The sequence below is a fragment of the Coptis chinensis genome, chromosome 3, assembly GCF_015680905.1.
Source record: "Coptis chinensis isolate HL-2020 chromosome 3, ASM1568090v1, whole genome shotgun sequence".
NCBI classification, from domain to species: domain Eukaryota; kingdom Viridiplantae; phylum Streptophyta; class Magnoliopsida; order Ranunculales; family Ranunculaceae; genus Coptis; species Coptis chinensis.
In genome coordinates, this window is record NC_141458.1 from 86476440 (window position 1) to 86494907 (window position 18468).

General features: G+C 36.8%; 2 protein-coding genes across 2 annotated transcripts; both read right to left on the bottom strand.

Annotated features, from left to right (window-relative positions):
• Window positions 1-230: 230 nt before the first annotated feature.
• On the bottom strand, window positions 231-1004 carry LOC147511332 (uncharacterized). Its single transcript, XM_086598434.1, has one exon. The coding sequence runs from the start codon at window positions 1002-1004 to the stop codon at window positions 231-233; it is 774 nt and encodes a 257-aa protein (XP_086454560.1).
• A 6073-nt stretch (window positions 1005-7077) lies between these two features.
• On the bottom strand, window positions 7078-10268 carry LOC147511333 (uncharacterized). The gene is made up of 7 exons (XM_086598435.1): window positions 9482-10268; window positions 8922-9223; window positions 8459-8741; window positions 8261-8386; window positions 7944-8095; window positions 7366-7695; window positions 7078-7206 (listed from the first exon to the last, which is right to left on the bottom strand). The coding sequence occupies exons 1-7, from the start codon at window positions 10266-10268 to the stop codon at window positions 7078-7080; spliced, it is 2109 nt and encodes a 702-aa protein (XP_086454561.1).
• Window positions 10269-18468: the final 8200 nt, after the last annotated feature.

The following is an 18468-nucleotide window of genomic DNA, read 5'->3' on the forward strand; positions in this document are numbered from 1 at the left end:
CAGAGAAGAGAAAAGTTGCACAATGCCCCAATCTCGCAAAAGCGCAGTTTTGGTGCCCCAAATTGTGTCCCATTATCGAAAAGAATGACTTTAGGTAATCCAACCTCGCAAATGATATTGTTCCGGATGAACTTCGACATCAACCTCCCCGATATTCGCTAAAGGAACCGCCTCTATCCACTTAGTAAAATAATCTGCTGCAACTAAAAGGAACTTCATGTTACCGTGAGCTATAGGTAGAGGATCAACAATGTCCATTCCCCATTGAGTGAATGGCCACGGAGATGCCAGAGGATGGAGTTCTTCGGCCGAACATGGATGTAGTTAGCATGTCTTTGGCAAGCATCACACTTCCGACATAAGCGTCCGTGATCTTTAAGCATATAAGGCCAAAAGTACCCCCCGCCGGAGTATCTTGAGTACCAAAGATCTGCCTCAAAGATGATTTCCACATTCGCCCGAAAGTGTATCTCTTCAAGTAAAGTATGAGCCTCGCCATGAGTAACACATCGCAGGTGAGGTCCTAAGTAAGACTTCTTATACAAGTTCTCACCAACAAGTAAATAACGTCCCACTTTGGCTAACAACTTCGTGGCTTCGCTTCTTCTCTCGGGAAGAGTGCCATCTAAAAGATAAGAACGATACGGATCCATCCAGGTCCCCACTAGAGCTCGCAAAATTGGAGCCACAAGACAAACTAATTCTTTTTCAATACTAGGCACTGACTGATATTCGACGGGAATGGAACGAGCTTCAATATCCCCAAGCAAAGAAGCTAAGTAGGCAAGTGAATCGGCATGCCTGTTGTCTAGTCTAGGCAAATTAATGAAATTTAGATCTTCAAAATGAGAAGTAAGAGATCTAACCAACTCCAAGTATTGAGCCATACGAGGGTCTCGAGCTTCGTAACCACCCTCAATCTGTTGCACAACTAATTGAGAATCGCTGAATACTGTGAGATGTCGTACTCCTAAGTTTAATGTCATAGACAAGCCCGCTAGCATAGCTTCGTACTCAGTTTCGTTGTTAGATGCCTTGAACCCCAAATGCACTGATTTTTCTAACTTAATGTTATCTGGAGTCAAGAGTACCGCACCAATACCGCTCCTTGGTCATTGGAAGATCCATCTACTAACAACTTCCAACCTCGATATGACTCCAAGGTCGAACCGACTATGAGGAAGTGAGTTAGGTTCGGCCTAACTCCATAAAAGCAAGAGGTGACTTTTCCGAATCTGCTACCGCTGCCGGGGCCGAGGTATCTAGAGGAAAATCGATCAAGAACTCAGCAAAGCTTGCCCCTTCTCGAAATTCTCAAGACATAAATAATGTCAAATTCCCCTAATTGAATGGACCATTTCAAGAGATGTCCGCCCTATCCGGTCTTGCCAAGACCGACTTCAAAGGATACTCGGTGATGACTCGATGGTGTGTGCTTGAAGTATGGTCGTAGCTTCAACAAAGAAAGATTAGAGCTAGAGCTATTCTCTCAATCTTCGGATATCGTGTTTCGCATCCGTGAGGGCTCTACTAACAAAGTAGACAGGCTTTTCGATATTCCTCTCATCAATTCATACTAATACAAATACTGATGCCATGCTCGGAAGAGGCTAAGTATAACCCTAAAACGCCTCCTTGCTTCGGGTAGTGAGCACGGAGGGGAGGACAAATAATTTTTAAGTCCTTAAAAGCCATCTCACATTCGCCGGTCCAATCAAAGCGTATATTCTTCCTTAGTAACTTGTACGTAACCCCGACACTTATCCCAACTTCTACTAATGAACTCAGTTGCGGTAAGACGCGGCAAGGCAACCAACATTTGTACCTCTTTCGAGACCTTGGAGAAGGCATATCAAGAATAGCTTTGATCCGGTCCGTTAGCTTCAATTCCACGCTTAGTAAACCGGATGTCCTAAGAATTTCCCTGAGGTAACACCGGGCGTACATTTAGTGGGTTAAGTTTCATCCGATACTTCCTCGATCCGGAAAGACGCATCGAAGGTGTACAAGATGATCGACTTCGCTTTTACTTTTGATCGAGGTTCGCCAACATAGACTTCGACAAAATCACCGATATGATCTTTGAACATCGTTGTGACCAAGCGTTGGTATGCGTTGCCCCCCATTTTTTAAACCAAAAGGCATAACCCGATAACAATATGTTCCCTCGCGCCGTGATGAAAGTAGTATGCTCTTGATCGAGGGTACATGAGTATCCGGTTGTAACCTCAAAAGCCGCCACGTAAAGAGAAGATCTCATGTCCCGCAGCTGGCATCGACAATGTGTTAATATGAGGAAGAGGAAAACAATCCTTCTTACGTTAACTTGTTCACATCCGTATAATCGACACACGCGCCAGCTTCCCATTCTTTTTCTTAACAAATACAACGTTAGAGATCCAAGTAGGGTATGTGATCTTTCAGATGTACTTAGCCTTAAAGCAATTTATCCACCTCTTTGTCGATAGCCTCGAGACGCTCGGGACCATCTTTTCTGAAGTTTCGCTTAACCGCACGACGCTCGATCCAAATTGAGCTTATGGCAGCGACGGAGGGATCAATTCCGTGCATATCCTCATAACTCCAAGCAAATACATCTCGAATTCTTGTAAGAAATTTATCAACTCTTCTCTAGTCTTCGGTCCAACATGGTGCCAATTGAGACTTCGTCGAGGTTCGAACCATCTCCTATGTCGACTTCGTCAACCGGTTCTAATGTTGGGGAGTCCTCCTCTCATCCGCCCTATATAATCTAATGGAATTATATCCAAAGGTGCCAACACTATGTCTTGAGAGGGAGACTCGCTCAGAATTGCTATTTGGCGGTGCAACCTAACCCCGCCTCCTAGTGTTATTGGAGCGGTTCTCGAACCATTTTTAGAAGAGCTGCATAGCATCGCTTGGAAGCTTGTTGATCTCCTTTGATCACCACGATATTGCCTTGGTGAGGGAACTTCAAGGTTTGGTGGTAAGTACTTGGAACCGCTTTCGCCGATGAAGCCAACTCCTACCAAGAATAGCATTATATTGCATAACTCCCCGACAATCGTGAAGTTGACATTTAGAGCGACGCCGGCAGCTTTGATTGTCAATTCAATCTCTCCTATCAGATCGGCCATGTCACCATTAAATCCATACAAAGAAGATTTCACGGGATGAAGTTCCGTTTCTAGAATCGGCATTTGTTTGAAAGCATGATAGTAAAGTATATCTGCGCAGAACTCCTGTGGTCGATTAGGATCCTATGCATATCACACCCAAAGAACTTCTAAGGACGTAACCAACGATCCGAAAGTGTGGAAAGAAAACCCCTTTTAAGCGTCGTCATCGCTGAAAACAACCGCGAGTTAGATTCCTTGGTCGGTTTGAAGTGACATTGTTAATGCTTCACTGCCTTTCCCCGGTACCTTTGCCTCTACTCAACTCTTCAAATGGGCGCTTTAGAATTGCCCCCCCAGCCGATCGTGTGAATCACTACCTTATCCGCTCTGTCTCTGCATTGTGTACATTGGAGTCGAATTGCGGTAGTATTCTCTGAATCGAGTACCCTTATATTCATCTAGTAACCCTCGGTCTACTTAGATCCTGAATTCCATGTTTAAGAGACCTACAATTCTTAGTTCCATGACCGGACTGTTTATGGAACTTACAGTATACGTTTGTATTCCTAGCTCCAATAGCACCGGGTTTCATCTTTGGAGGGTTCTTTAACATGTTCTTGTTCTTGATGGCATCGAAGATGTCCTCGTAAGGATGAGTTAAAGTGGTAAAGTCCCTATCCAAATGGGGTAGTTGCTCACTTCCCCGACGTGTCACTAACCTTTTGCCTCTTGGACTTATCCGATAGGAATTCTGTCGACGACCGACTTGTGGTCCGACCGTGGTTCCTCGGACTTCCTATCATCATAATGACTATCGGAACTCCTACCAACAGAGCGGAGGTGACACCGGTTATCACTCTTTTATGAAGAGTCCCCGTCCAATAGGTCTTCTTCCAGCCCGATACTTATCAATCCGAGCCCGTAACTCTGTCATGTTTGTAGGCTTTTTTTCTTCAAAGACGTATATAGACCGTGTCGGGATCTAATCCTTTTCTAAAGGCCACAATGGCGAGGGTCTCATCAACGTTGTCAACATGCAATTGAACCTCGTTAAATCTTTTGGTGAAATCCCCCGATCACGCCGTCCTTTTCGGATTTTCATATCAAACGCTGCATTAGCGGTTTTAATGTAGGGTCGGTTGCAACTAAATTTCGCAAATGAAATTGATGGATAGCACTTTAAACTCGTGAATGCTGCCCCGGGTAGCTTCGTGTACCGCATGAGTGCCGAAGTCCGGTCAAACTTGAAGCAAAATACCGGCACAAATAATGATCTTTTCGTGAGAAAGACCCACCATTGCTTGACGATAACCGAGCACATGAGAGACCGGATCTCCTTTGCCATTAAATTTAGAGAACTTCGGTGGTTTATAATCATGGGGATGTATCCACTCATAACATGTCGTGAAAAAGGGTTCCAATGTCACCCTCGATTGCTGACCGAACAACTGACTCATCCATCTTGGTTGGTTTTGAACCTCGTAGTTCCTCTAGTATTTGCGCCTTGAGTTGTGCAAGAGTAGTCGGTTCATGAATTTGAGTTCTCTCGTTGTTGTACCTCAAACCTAGACTCTCATAGTTCTCATCTTGATGATAACGTGGTTCCGGTTCTCGAGATCGAGTGGAGGAGTTTGCAAAACTGGATCGGGGAACTGAGGGATTCCGAGGCAATGAAAGTTCCCTTGAAACTGAAAGTCTTCTTCGTGCCGAGGTTGACCTTAATAGTTGTGGATTCCGGGCAAACACATTCGGACATCCATCCCTCGTACCTTGAGAACTTGAATACCAAGAGAAGTCGGCCCGCGTGAGCTCGAGTGTTGGGTGGGATCCACTCGATTATAATCCGACCGGTTGGTCGCTATGATACCCAAATAAGTAAGGTATATAAGGTGTAGGGACGTAACCCTCACCAGGTCGAGACTTCGTGGACGGAACTGCCCCTCGCATTTCCATTAGTAGGGCAACACTCTTGAAGTGAACAACCCTCCCGCGTCGCGGTAGTAGTCTTGGTAAGAACACAAACGAGCCTCCCCGTCGACCAATCGCTCGCCATCCAAAGCAAAGATCCATGATGGCTTGGTTGGTTATGGCAGATTGGGGAGTATCGTTGTTAGGCTCATTTTCTTCACGACCACGTCCAAAAACGACGATCTCCTCTACGCTCGGATTGTCTTTGAGAAGTAACATGTGGGTTATTGATCTCGTTATTCCCTCGTTACTTTGATTCGCATTGGCTCTTGTAGTAACCATGATTTTGAATCAAAGTGAAGAAAATATATATATATTTTTTAAAACAACAACCCAAAAAAAAAAAAAAAATCGTGGGTAGGAGAACCTAGAACTGAAAAAATTTCACCAAGAAATCAAATCAATTCTCAGATAGTTTCCCACATGACATTTCAATTGTGTGATGATTTTTTCCTAATCAAGAAACACAAATATTTTGTTGATGATCAAAGAACAACTTGAAGTATTGAATCAATAAGAAGAAGAGATTTAGAAGATGATGAGTTGAACCACGCTCTTTAATGGTCACCTTCACGATATCCGTGTATAGGAATCAAACTCAAAGTGTAGTTCAACTATTCTATTTATAAGAATAGATGAGGTTTCCCAATTAGTGTTTAACTAGGAGACCGCCTCTTGTTAAGTATCATCTTGATGAATAGATGAGGTTTCCCAATTAGTGTTTAACTAGGAGACCGCCTCTTGTTAAGTCTCATCTTGACTCTTCTAGAAGCCCCATGTTTCCCAAGTCAAATAGGTCTCCTTTATTGACTTAAACAACAGAAAAACATGTTTTAGGTTCGGATTGGGAGTTGGAGTTTCAAACTTAGTAGTTCCGGATTTGGTGTTCCTAGTCAGGAGTTGGTTCTCCGAGCCTACAACTCGAACTAGATCCTAACCTCCAGCCTCGAGCCTACTACTCCAACCGGTTCCGAACCTCTAGTTCTCCGAGCCTATTCCAACCAATTCCGAACCTCCTCTTCTTATTTCACTTCCGAACCTAGGAAGTAAGAGGATTTGGACTTGAAGTGTGTTCTGGTACTTTCTACCCACACCAAGACCATATCCGAGCCTTACGAAGATGCTACCACGTGCTACATATCTATTTGCTAAAATATGCACACACAATATATATATATATATATAGTAGGTGTTCCTAGTCAGGAGTTGGTTCTCCGAGCCTACAACTCGAACTAGATCCGAACCTCCATTTCGAGCCTAAAATTCCGATCTAGTTCTCCCGATAATTCGATCCTCTTCTTATTTCATATATATATATATATATATATATATATATCTATTTGCTAAAATATGCACACACAATATATACATATATATATATATATATGAGGATTAATATCAAGTTGGACTCTTTAGTTGTAATTGGAATCAACTTAGATAAGATTTATATAGCTCTTAAAAGAAATTGATTTATCACCATAGGATCGTCCCAAAACTATTTTCACCCCAACCGCTCGATATAACAGCATAAAAAACCAAGCTGCTTTATTATATACACTAGAAATTAACTCGTGGCTACGCCACTCGAGTCATAACGTTATTCATTTTTTCATTAATTAAATTAAAAACTGCAAAAGAAACACAAAAATCTAATAACTATTATTTACAAAATTAATATTGAGTGCTTATAGAGGGTGTATGCTACTTAGATTGTTTTGGATTAAGATGACCTTTGTTATATAAACATATGCATCAAATTCATTCATTTATCAGAAAATTTAAGAAGTCATTATCCTATCAAATATTGTATTTTTTTTATCTAAAAATATCCAAAAAGCAAATTCCTCTATCTAGCAAACCAGTCAATATTTCACACTCGTTGTTAGCTGATCTAGATTTAAATCTTCACATACAATGAAGGTTTCCTTATTTCCTAACCATATGTATAAAAAGAAATTGAGAAATAAACATCAAAGCTCAAAAGTTACGAAATACACCTTCTCTCAAACTAAAGCAGGACTTCAGGATACACGATGTTACTTGTGTGGTTTGAAGAATCAGAAGGGAGGATGACACTGATTCGTTTTGAAGAAGTGCATCCTGATAACACCACATATAATTGACCATGGCTAAACACCTGGTTTCACAAATCAATACCAACGTACTTAACAGATTGCCCTTGTGATTTGTTTATCGTCATTGCAAACGACAATCGAATTGGAAACTGTCGTTTGGTCATTTGAAATAGTATTTCATTGGTCGAAGGCATTAATGATATTCTCGGGATAAAGCGTACATTCCCTGCTTTTTCTCCAATTAAGATTTGAACTTGCACCACGTGTGGCTTTGTGCACACAATCATCAGGCGCGTGCCGTTACAAAGTTCATTTGTTGGTGCTATATTTCTCAGCAACATTACTGGGTATCCCTTCTTGAGAGTAAACTTGAATGGAGGCAACCCAGAAGGATCGAGTGAGTTCAAGTACTTTGTCGGATAGCTATTTGCGTTACCACTATCAACAACACTGGCAGCGCCTAACTTGTCAGCACCTAAGCAAACAATTTCTTCCCCAGGAAACATATCTAGTGCAGTATCATTTATAGTGGTTAGCATCATCGTTGCGTGCTGAAAGGATAGTCCGCTCGGTCAAATAATTTGGGTCAGCTTCATACTGCTCACTTAGATCGGGATATACATTATTTAGCAAGTCATGAAGATTGCTACAATTTTGAATCTCTGGCGGCAATTGAACACTTTCTTCTGGTTTCATTCCAACATGAAAATTTCAAATGAGAGCATATGAGATGAGTGATTGTGTATAATTTAAAATGGTCATCAAAAAGCATTATTTTTTTCAAGAAATTAAGTAATACCTCTATCAAGAAATTGGAGAACAACACGTTCTCTGGCAAGTCACTATCTAATCTCATATTTTGCACCAAAGATAAAACATTAACGTATTTCCAGAGCAAATACCTTCTCAGTGATGCACCTACAATATCCTCACGTTCATCTTGTGGTACAACTGGTAGAATTTGTCAAAAGTCACCACCTAGAACAACAGTGATTCCACCAAATGGTCTTTCATTATTACAAAAATCCCGGAGTGAACGGTCACCTACTTCAATACAAAACCTATGCTGCATCGAGACTTCATTCCAAATTATCAGTTTTGTTTCTTTAAACATACCTGCTTGGAGCCAATCCTTTTTGAAGCCGCACATAGAGTTCTCCAACACATCAAAAGGAATAGAAAAAGTTGAATGAGTTGTTCTACCACCATCTAATAAAAGCGACGCAATACCAGATGAGGCAACTGCAATCACAATATGTCTTAGATGACGACATTTAGCTGCAATCGTATTATACACAAATGTCTTTCATGTACCTACAACTTCATTTAAGAAGAAAATTCCCCCTGCATTTTGCATGACTGAATCAATCACGGTATCAAACGCATGGCGTTGCTCATTGTTAAGACGATCAATGTTACGGTTAATTTGTTTATCTTGTAAATCAAACTGGAGTTGGCGTTGCTCCCAAATTAGTCTATTTCCAATCCCTTTGTTCCATTTTTTGAGTGGTCGGGGCATTGGGGGAAAGTCTTCTAGAATTCTGTTTTTAGATTCCATGAAGAACTGCTCTAATAGATGCAACCCGTAATATGTCACCTGCAGGAAAATTGTGTATTAATAATATAATATAGGCTACATGAAGGAGGCATTAATATAATATCTGTTACCTGCTCTTTTGATGGATTAGGAATGTTGAAGATATATAGTTCGTAATTTATGCGCTAGGTCGTCGCATATACTTGTTGAGAATCTATCCCACAACAGATGTGGTTGCACTGGATTGCATTCCAACAGAATAATGCCAAACAATCTCCTTAGCTGATATCCAATATTCATTATCGCCGATTCTTTCAAACAATGTATCCACTCTCCATCATCTTCAAGAAGTCCACGTGCAACACACGCAACCTTGAATGTTGGATGAGGAATGCCTTCAAATTTGCGAAGATCCTCAAATGATGTTGGGCCCTTTACGATGGTCAATAGTAGACGTAAGTAAAACCTCTCTCCCTTGGTGGGCTTGGCAAAATACATCCTGCCAATAGCATAACCATTGCTTCTTTTAGTCCATACCTTTTCTGTTTTGTGCCAAACAAAGTGGTCGGAAATTCTTGGTAAGTATAGGCCCGAGCATCTGGATTTGAAGCACAACAGTCGAAGAATGAAGTGAGACTCGACTTTTGTCATTTCGCCCTCTCAAGAATATTCTCCATCGGTTCCTTAGGGTTGAACACAATATGATGCATACCTAGCAACAAATCATAACTTAACAGTATGGCATTCCAGTATAACTTAATAGTATATTGATGAAATTTGTTTAATCAAGTGTTAAATACCTGGCAAGTGAAGAGATAACCTTACAACAGTTGGAAACTCTTCATATAAGGAAAACCCAAATAGCCGCCAAGCTGCTTCTGGTGGTCCAATATATATGGCATCAATGTACTGTTTAATCTCATTTTCGCGGTCCAACACTATTGTTGTTCTGTCATTGCCTTTGTAGATGTATTTGTGGATGTACTTAACACATTGCAATCCCGCACACACTTCAATATTAATGTGACAATTAAACATCCTCACCGACTGTGGATTATATGGGATAATGTTCCTATTGTCAACCTCTTTGTCTTTCACCATATAGACACGTCCCGTGTTGCGACGCATATAAAGTGGATAACCGTCTTTTTGTATGGTTGTCGCATCTGTAAACTCATGTGGAAAATACTTTGTGCACTTGCCATTTTCCATAGATGGTGAGTTTATATTTTTAACACCACACGGTCCATGGATTATACAACTCTTTATTGTATCAAAGAGCAAGGGATCCTTATCTGGGTCGGGAAATTCTGCGGATATAATTTGATCAATTTGGGCTGCGGTATGGATTTTATATTCATGCTTGAGGAAAAAGAGTGCATGCGTGTGTGGGAGGCCACGCTTCTGAAATTTAATGGTGTACACATGAGCTACTTCACGGCCAAACACATTTTTCTTCTTAATAAATTTCATTAAAGCTCTTCTCTTCAGTTCGAAAATACGGGCAAGAACATCAGGTCGATCAAACGCATTTTGGTTCTCCAAAATGGCTTCTTGCACTTCTGGCCAGTGAGGATTAGCCGTCATCGTAAGGAATATATCTGGATGCTTATTGTAACGTGTTATAGCCATCGAGTCTTGAAAGATCTCATACATGTACCTTGGACTTCCAACGATGATGCCAAAATAAACCGCTGACCAACATGATCAGGATCCGTACCCTCAACTAAATCTGTCAAACTTATGTACAATTCAACACAAAGATCCTTTTGGTGGGTATAATGATAGTATAGCCGATTTTGCTCAGTAGAAGCCCAAGCATCACACAAAAACTCCTAAAATAATTTTCCACCACGGAGTATTGTTGAATATTCAGTATGACGTTCAAACAAACGATATGCATAGAACACCATCTGAGTCAATCGCCTCGAATCATCGTCATTGACATCATAAAATTTCATTTCGGTTGACCATCCAAGCTCACCCCGAGGGAAAAACAAAGGATAATGCAAGGGTAGATAAGCGGGATTACATTCATCAATCCGCTTCAGTGCATTGCCTGATCTATAATGAAGAATGATATCTCTTGTGCTTCTGATTTCAGTTCCATCCCTAGGTATAACAACTGCAATTTCATTTGTTGAAGGAAGATTGTATCGCCGTCGGTCAGTAGATGTATTATAATGGAGATAAGCTGCACATCATTTTCCTCAGCTGCGTGAGCACTCAATATATCATATGCTTGAAGGAATTTTTCAGCAAATCTATTACAATCTGACAGTGTACTCTGAATGACATCTAAAACATCACGTCTTAATTCTGGATTTTGGCGATGACGCACATCAAGGGCACTGGCTGGGTCATAAACATAGAGATGAGCATAAGTCGGATCTTTCTCAGGTTCTGGTAGTAACGATCCAATTTGATGGCGTAATTCACCATGAACGGTGAATGGAATAGGACCGCTACCGCTGAATATTCGGTCATCGGGTTGACAACAGAGACTGATAAATGCATTAGCCAAGTTATACTGACGAAGATGTTGTCTAAATGACCTGGCTTTGGCGTCACTATCATCATATATATCTTGAATTGCATGAGGCAATGGACTAAGTAGAGGAAGACTGACTTTTCCTTGTTTGCAACACATCCCGAAAAAGTGACTAATGTATTTGCCAACCTTTCATCTTTCCAGTGCATAACTTTACAAAAAGAGCATTCCACATCCATCTTTCCAAGATAATGGCGGACATTGTTGTGCATATTAGCAGGTTCTACCATATTGACACCAGTTGTAAGAGGCTGAAAATAATCATCTACACCATTTTGCTTTGGGTGTCACTAGCATGTAGGAAAAAAAATCCTAATGAGTTAGGAATGAAATTTTTTTTTACTGAAAATAATGCTATATAAAACATAACAAAATTCAACTTACATATATAAAGACATTGATAATTTGATACTGGAATATTATGAAGGTCTGCTTCTAAGTTCCTTCTAGTTCGCTTGTTCATTCTATCACTTATGCGCTCTTTTTCTCTTCTATTGCGTTGGGACAACTTGCGTCGAGAAGTCTAAGAAGGTGTATAAGCATTGGTCGGACTAACACTAAGATCATCCACTTCTATTTCGTTTTGGGTGTCACTAACATGTAGAAAAAAAAATCATAATGAGCTAGGAATGGAAATATTTTTGACTGAAAACAATGCTATAGAAAACACACAAAGAAATGAAACTTACATATGGGAAGACATGGACATAGGTATAAATTTTGAAGGCCTGCTCCTAATTTCCTTCTTGTTCACTTGCTGCTTCTACCACTTATGAGCTCTCTTTCTCTTCTATTGTGTTGGGCCAACTTGCACCGAGAAGGCTAAGAGAGTGTAAAAGCATTGGTCGGACTAACATTAAGAGTGGATTGTGGAGAAGTAACTACAACCTCATTTTATCACAGGAGGTGATTGGACTTGATGGCCTTCATTTCCTTGTTTTTCCAAAACCTGCATTTTATATTTGATAAAACATAATCATCAGAAGGCAGTAAACAACAACCGCATATAATGAACGTATATATGTTACATACCTTAGCAAGGGTAGCAAGCACATGGTTAATGATCCGTTGTTTATGCTCACGTACTCAATTTATATAATAAAATTCTCTTTGCTGTATGATGCAAGTACATGAAAAGCCGCATAAAAAATTAAATGAGAACGTTGTCAAATTAACAAAAGAGTTTCTCTTTGTTACAAAATTTAAAAGTTTGAAATCATGTAAGAATCAAACATAACCAAACTGTGAAAAAGGAACTTCAAATACCTGAATAGATGTAGTAGGTTCATTGGTAGATTTAGGTGGTGCGCCGACAACAGAAACATCAAATGCACTTGCAGGTAGTGCCTTATCCATGGCTAATAATCAAACATTGATAAGGAAATTGCAACAAATAAATGAAAGTGGTATACAACTATGATCAGGAACAACTATTAAAGGAGGTTCGAAGTCGTGCAAAATGCAACCATGTCACCAGTACCTTCAATTAGAGTTATCGACTTTTGTATAATTAAAATATAAAGAGTTCTGACCCACTGAAACTTCTACCAAAGTTACACGCATGTACTATACTTTAGTGTGCATAGCAAAAGGGTCTAAAAGCATAAAAGAGGCAAAGAAAGAAAGTGCAAGAATTGAATAATGGCAATGTTCGTCTCGCAAAAGAAAATTAAAACAAAGATATATATAGTCTAAAAAGATTGCTTCCCTTTTGCCCAACTACTGACCTAGCATTTTTTCAACACGGATCGCAAGAGATACACAATGGAACACTTCAACATTGCAATCCAAATGATAAATTATAGAAAAGTTAGCCTCAAGAAAAGAAACAAAACAACAAATCTAAAAACATTGCTTCCTTTCTTCGCGGGAATTTGAGTTTTCTAGTATTAGATCGGTACAATTATCTCCAACATTGGCTTTCTAATCTGACGGGTCATAACTTTTTGGTTCATGCAGTTATTATTATGCTGGGACAACAGAGTATGATAAAATGTACAATGCATTATGAACTAAATTTGTCCCTGACTAATAAGACACCCATCAGCCTTTAGGCACACAAATTAAGATTTTATGCTATGACAAATGAACCTCCTCAGCTGACGTTCAAAGTTTATTACAGTATGAGCGATTCGATAAGTTAATACTACTTGCAGCTTATAGGTGTGAGAATGGATAGTGTATACAGAGCATGTCAAAATTTTAAGCTAGAGAGAGAGGACATACATCTATAATGAAAAAGTCAGGTATGTTTCTTTTCCAGTTCATAAACTCAAGGATACACCAGCTTTCAAATGATGTGGTCCTCAGCCTAAATTACAGGAATATCTGGTTGAATAATTCATACGTTAAAAATTATGGCTTACTTGCTTGGAGACAAAAATTACATGTTGTTGAAAAAGTACCTGTTATGGGGTTTCAATCTTGTCCCTTCCACTACAGATCATATCAAATCTACCCTGTCATAAAACACAAATTAAAATATGCATATGCTGATATGCTAGTACAAAGTTGAATGGTTGAATAGGTAGCTGCTAATTTACAAACTCTACCACATGTACTACCATTCCGTGTTGCAATACCCAGAGACACATACTACCATTCCGTATTCCAATAGTCAGTGAGTCTGGATTAAATTTATATAGCGTTGGATCAATCAGTATCTTTGAGTAGTAATTTCCTAATTGGAATTAATTTAGATTAGATTTATATAGATATCAGATATAATCCTTAGATATATATTATAGCTATACCCTCTTGGCTCTATTTTTCAAGGCTTCACAGAGTCTCAAACTTTTTCTAAACTCTAATACTAATTACGAAAAAAAAAAATTCCAAATCCTTAGATATATATTATAGTTATACCCTCACTAATCTATTTTTTGGAGCACTCGACTCCAGTTTTTTCTAAACTTTATTACTAATTATGAAAAAGTAGGATATAAATAAATAAACAATTTCATCTAGAGTTTCACAGAGTGTCCAACTTTTCCTAAACAATATAGCTAATTACGGGGGGGAAAAACTAAATTGCAAAAACAATATTTTCAACCAAAAATGATTTTCCTAAAACCCTTACGCCACAAAGAATAGTTTCCACACTAATCTCAGGCGAAGTTTAACATAACAAAGTTTCTTTCTAGAAAATGATAATGAAACTATAAAAGAACAAAGGAAAAAATGAATTGAATTGCTTGAACATTTACTTTATGCATTTGTTAACCACACATGTGACTGGGAAAAAGGGAGAAAAATAAACTAATCATAAAATAAGTAATAGTGTACACCAAAAACAAATAAAATTGTATTGTATGCACTATATATATGGGCATAACAAATAAAGTTGAATCAATTTGAAGTGTAAAATTTAGTCATAGTTAAGGATTTCAAAAACCACAAGCCATAATAATTAATTACGACATATTCTAATTAAATTTATGAATTTTATAATTTCCAATTTTAGTAGAATAACGAGATTCAGTTAAAACGGATGTTGACTTAAATAAATTATATAACTATTGATTTAGTTAAAGTAGATGTTGGGATTAAATAAATTATATACCAAACCAAACCAAAACAAATTACATGTGAAAAATTAAATTATATAAAAACTAACATCACAAAATATATAATACCAACCGAACACTTCCAATAATAACAAATATTTTTAAATATATATAATACTGCATGAAACTAACATCAAAGAACAATTAACGAGAAACAGAAAACTAGATGCAATTGCATCGAACTAACCTCAAATAATATTTAACGGGAAATCGGAAGTTGGATGCACATGCAAGCATTAAACTAATCTTAAAAATTAATTAATGGACAATCATAATATTGATACAACTGCATTAAACTAACCTCAAAGAATAATTAACGGAAATCAAAACTTGAATGCAAATATATCAAACTAACACCAGCAAATAATTGTCGAGAAATCAGAAACTGGATGCAAATGCATTGAACTAACCCTCAGAGATTAAATTATCGGGAAATCATAAATTGGATGTAACTGTATTGAACTAACCTAAAAAAATAACTATAAATTGGAAACATGATGCAAATGCGTGAAACTAATATTTACAAATAATTAACGGAAAATCGGAAACCGGATGCAACTACACTAAACTAATTTCAAAAAATAAATTTAATGCAAATGCATTGAACTAACCTCAATAAATAATTAATGGAAAATCAAAAATTGGATGCAAATTCATTTAACTAACCTCAAACAATAATTAACGTGAAATCAGAAACTAGATGCAAATACAACCTCATCGAATAATAAACGAAATTGAAAACGGCGGATGCAAATGTATTAAACTAATCTCAAAAAATGATTAATGGAAAATCGAAACCCGGATGCAAATGCATTGGTGAGCTCGAATAATAATTAGCAGAAATTGGATGCAAATGCATTAAACTACAAAGAAAAAATAATTAACAAGAAATCGAAACCTGGATGCAAATGCATTGAACTAACCTCAAAATATAAATAACGAAAAATCGAAACTGGATGCAAATGCATTGAACTAACCTCAAAATATAGTTGTATTATATGTTGTGGGAATATCTCAATAAGTATAGTTTTGCATTTAAAATGGTGTTTATCTTATCTTTTTTCGTATAATTGGGAACACCTTGCTATTCAAGTAGCTTCAATATGAACTTCATCTTATTAGACAATTTCACAAAACTTCAATCAAACTTCTATTATTAAACAACAAATGAAGTTAAAAGGTTTTATCAATGGTGAGTTATTTTTTTTTATCATTTTTCATGTTATAAGAAATTTGGATGAGTGAACATCCAATAATTTATGCATATATAGTTGCATATATTTTTTCAACATAAAATATGACAGGACCCGTTAAGTAAATAATTTTTGAAGATCCCATATAGTGAGTCTATATAATTTAAAAATAATTAATGGGAAATTGGGAACTGATAATTTTTGATAAAACCTAATTTATTTTTATTATAGATAAGTATTTATTACACCACATTGGATAATTAAAAGGAAATAAAAAACTGGATTCAAATACATTGAAGTGAGCTCAAAGAGTAATTAACGGGAAATCGAAAACTTTATACAAATGCAATAAACTAAACTCAAAAAGTAATTAACTATAAATCGAAAACTGGATGCAACTGTATTAAACTAACGTCAGAGAATAACTAATGGGAAATTAGAAATTGGATGCAAATCTTTGAAAAATATTTAACGGTAAATCGGACACGGTATGCAAAAATGCATCAAACAAACCTCAAATAATAATTAACGATGAATCAAAAACTGAATGCAAATACATTGAACTAACCTCAAAATATAATTAACAGGAAATCAAAAACCAAATGCAACTGCATTGAACTAACCTCATAGAATAATTGACGGAAAATCAGAAACTACATGCAAATACATTAAAATAACCTCAAAGAATAGTTAACGGAAAATCAGAAATCGGATGAAATTGCATCAAACTAATTAAAACCTCAAAGCATAAATAATCATAAATCATAAACTAGATGCAGATGTATTGAACTAACCTCAAAGAGTTATTAATGAAAAATCGAAAACTGAATGCAAATATAATGAACTAATCTAAAAACTAATTAACAAATATAGAAACATCAAAAATGGATACAAATGCATTTTTGACTAACCTCAATGAATAATTAACGGAAAAAATTTGATACAACCGCATTGAACAAACCTCAAAAATAATTAACGGAAATCGAAAACTTGCTGCAAAATGCATTAAACTAACCTCAAAAACAATTAATGGAAAATCGAATTGGATGCAAATCGCATTGAACTAACATCAAAGAATAATTAACGGAAAATCAAAAACTGGATATAACTGCATTAAACTAAAATCATATATTAACTAACAGGCCGGAAAATCAGAAATTGGATACAATATCTTTGATGAATATTTAATGAAAAATCAGAAACTGGATGCAAATGTATTTAAATAACCTTAAAGAATAGTTAACTAGAAATATGAAACCGGATGTAACTACATTGAACTATCCTCAAAGCATAAATAACCGGAAATTGATTGGAAGCTAGATGCGAACTAACTTCGAAAAATAATTAACGTGAAATCAGAAACTGGATGTAGATATATTAAACTAACCTCAAATAGTAATTAATGGAAAATTGGAACCTTGATGCAAATGCAATTAACTAATCTCAAAGAGTAATTAACGAAACATTGAAAACTAGATAGAACTGCACTGAATTAATTTTAATGAATAACTAACGGGAAATCGTAAACTTGATGCAACTGCACTGAACTAACCTCAAATAATAATTAACGGGAAATCGAAACTTGATACAACTACATTGAATTAACCTAAAAGAATAATTAATGGAAAATCAGAAACTAGATCCAATTGCATACATTAAACTAGCCTCAATTAATGTAAAATTGGAAACTTGATGCAAATGCATTAAACTAACCTCGAAACATAGTTGTATTATATATAAGGAGAATATAATATCTCGACAAGTATAGTTTTGCATTTTAAGTAGTGTTTATTATAATTATTTTATTATGATTGGGAATGCCTCTACTTTAAAGTAGTTTTCAATATCATCTTCCACATTGAAAGCATTCTCACAAAATTTCAATCAAACTTCTATTATTAAACATAACAACAAAAATAAATCGATGGGTTTTACTAAGATTTGGTGCTTTCTTTTGATAGAGAGTGGTGTAAGAAATTTAAACAAGTGATTAATATAATTTTCATATCTCATAAGTATGAATAGTTGCTAATATTTTTTAGAATAATTTAATATAACGACACCCGTTTAGTACGGGTTCGAAAGCTAGTTTAATATATATATATCTATGAGGAATAATATTAATGGAATCAAAATATACTAAAAAAATAAAAGATAAAATTATTTTTATCCTTTATAATAGCTTATTTCTCTTTAGTTTAGTTTAGAGTAACCCAACCGCTCGATATAACATAAAAATCTGTTTTATTAGACAGATGATATCTCATCTTTTTAGGGAAATTGTCTTTGCGCCCCAGATTAATTGTTTTGGGCCAATGTCATTTTGAGCATTGGCCTAAAATCAGGTAGCCTTAATTTTATCTGTGTAATATACTTAGTATATCACACCACCAAATGTTTTCTTGATTGTCAGTGATTTGCTGCAAGTTATATCTTATCTCCTTGAAGTGTGGAATGTGAATGTCGAGGAGCAATTA

Coding starts and splice junctions, on each gene's coding strand:
- LOC147511332 (XM_086598434.1), bottom strand. CDS start 1,004: ATGCTAGCGGGCTTGTCTATGACATTAAACTTAGGAGTACGACATCTC.
- LOC147511333 (XM_086598435.1), bottom strand. CDS start 10,268: ATGACGGCTAATCCTCACTGGCCAGAAGTGCAAGAAGCCATTTTGGAG. Junction 9,224..9,481: donor GTTATCTCTTCACTTGCCAG/GTATTTAACACT, acceptor GGCACAAAACAG/AAAAGGTATGGACTAAAAGA. Junction 8,387..8,458: donor CTTCTTAAATGAAGTTGTAG/GTACATGAAAGA, acceptor TTGTGATTGCAG/TTGCCTCATCTGGTATTGCG.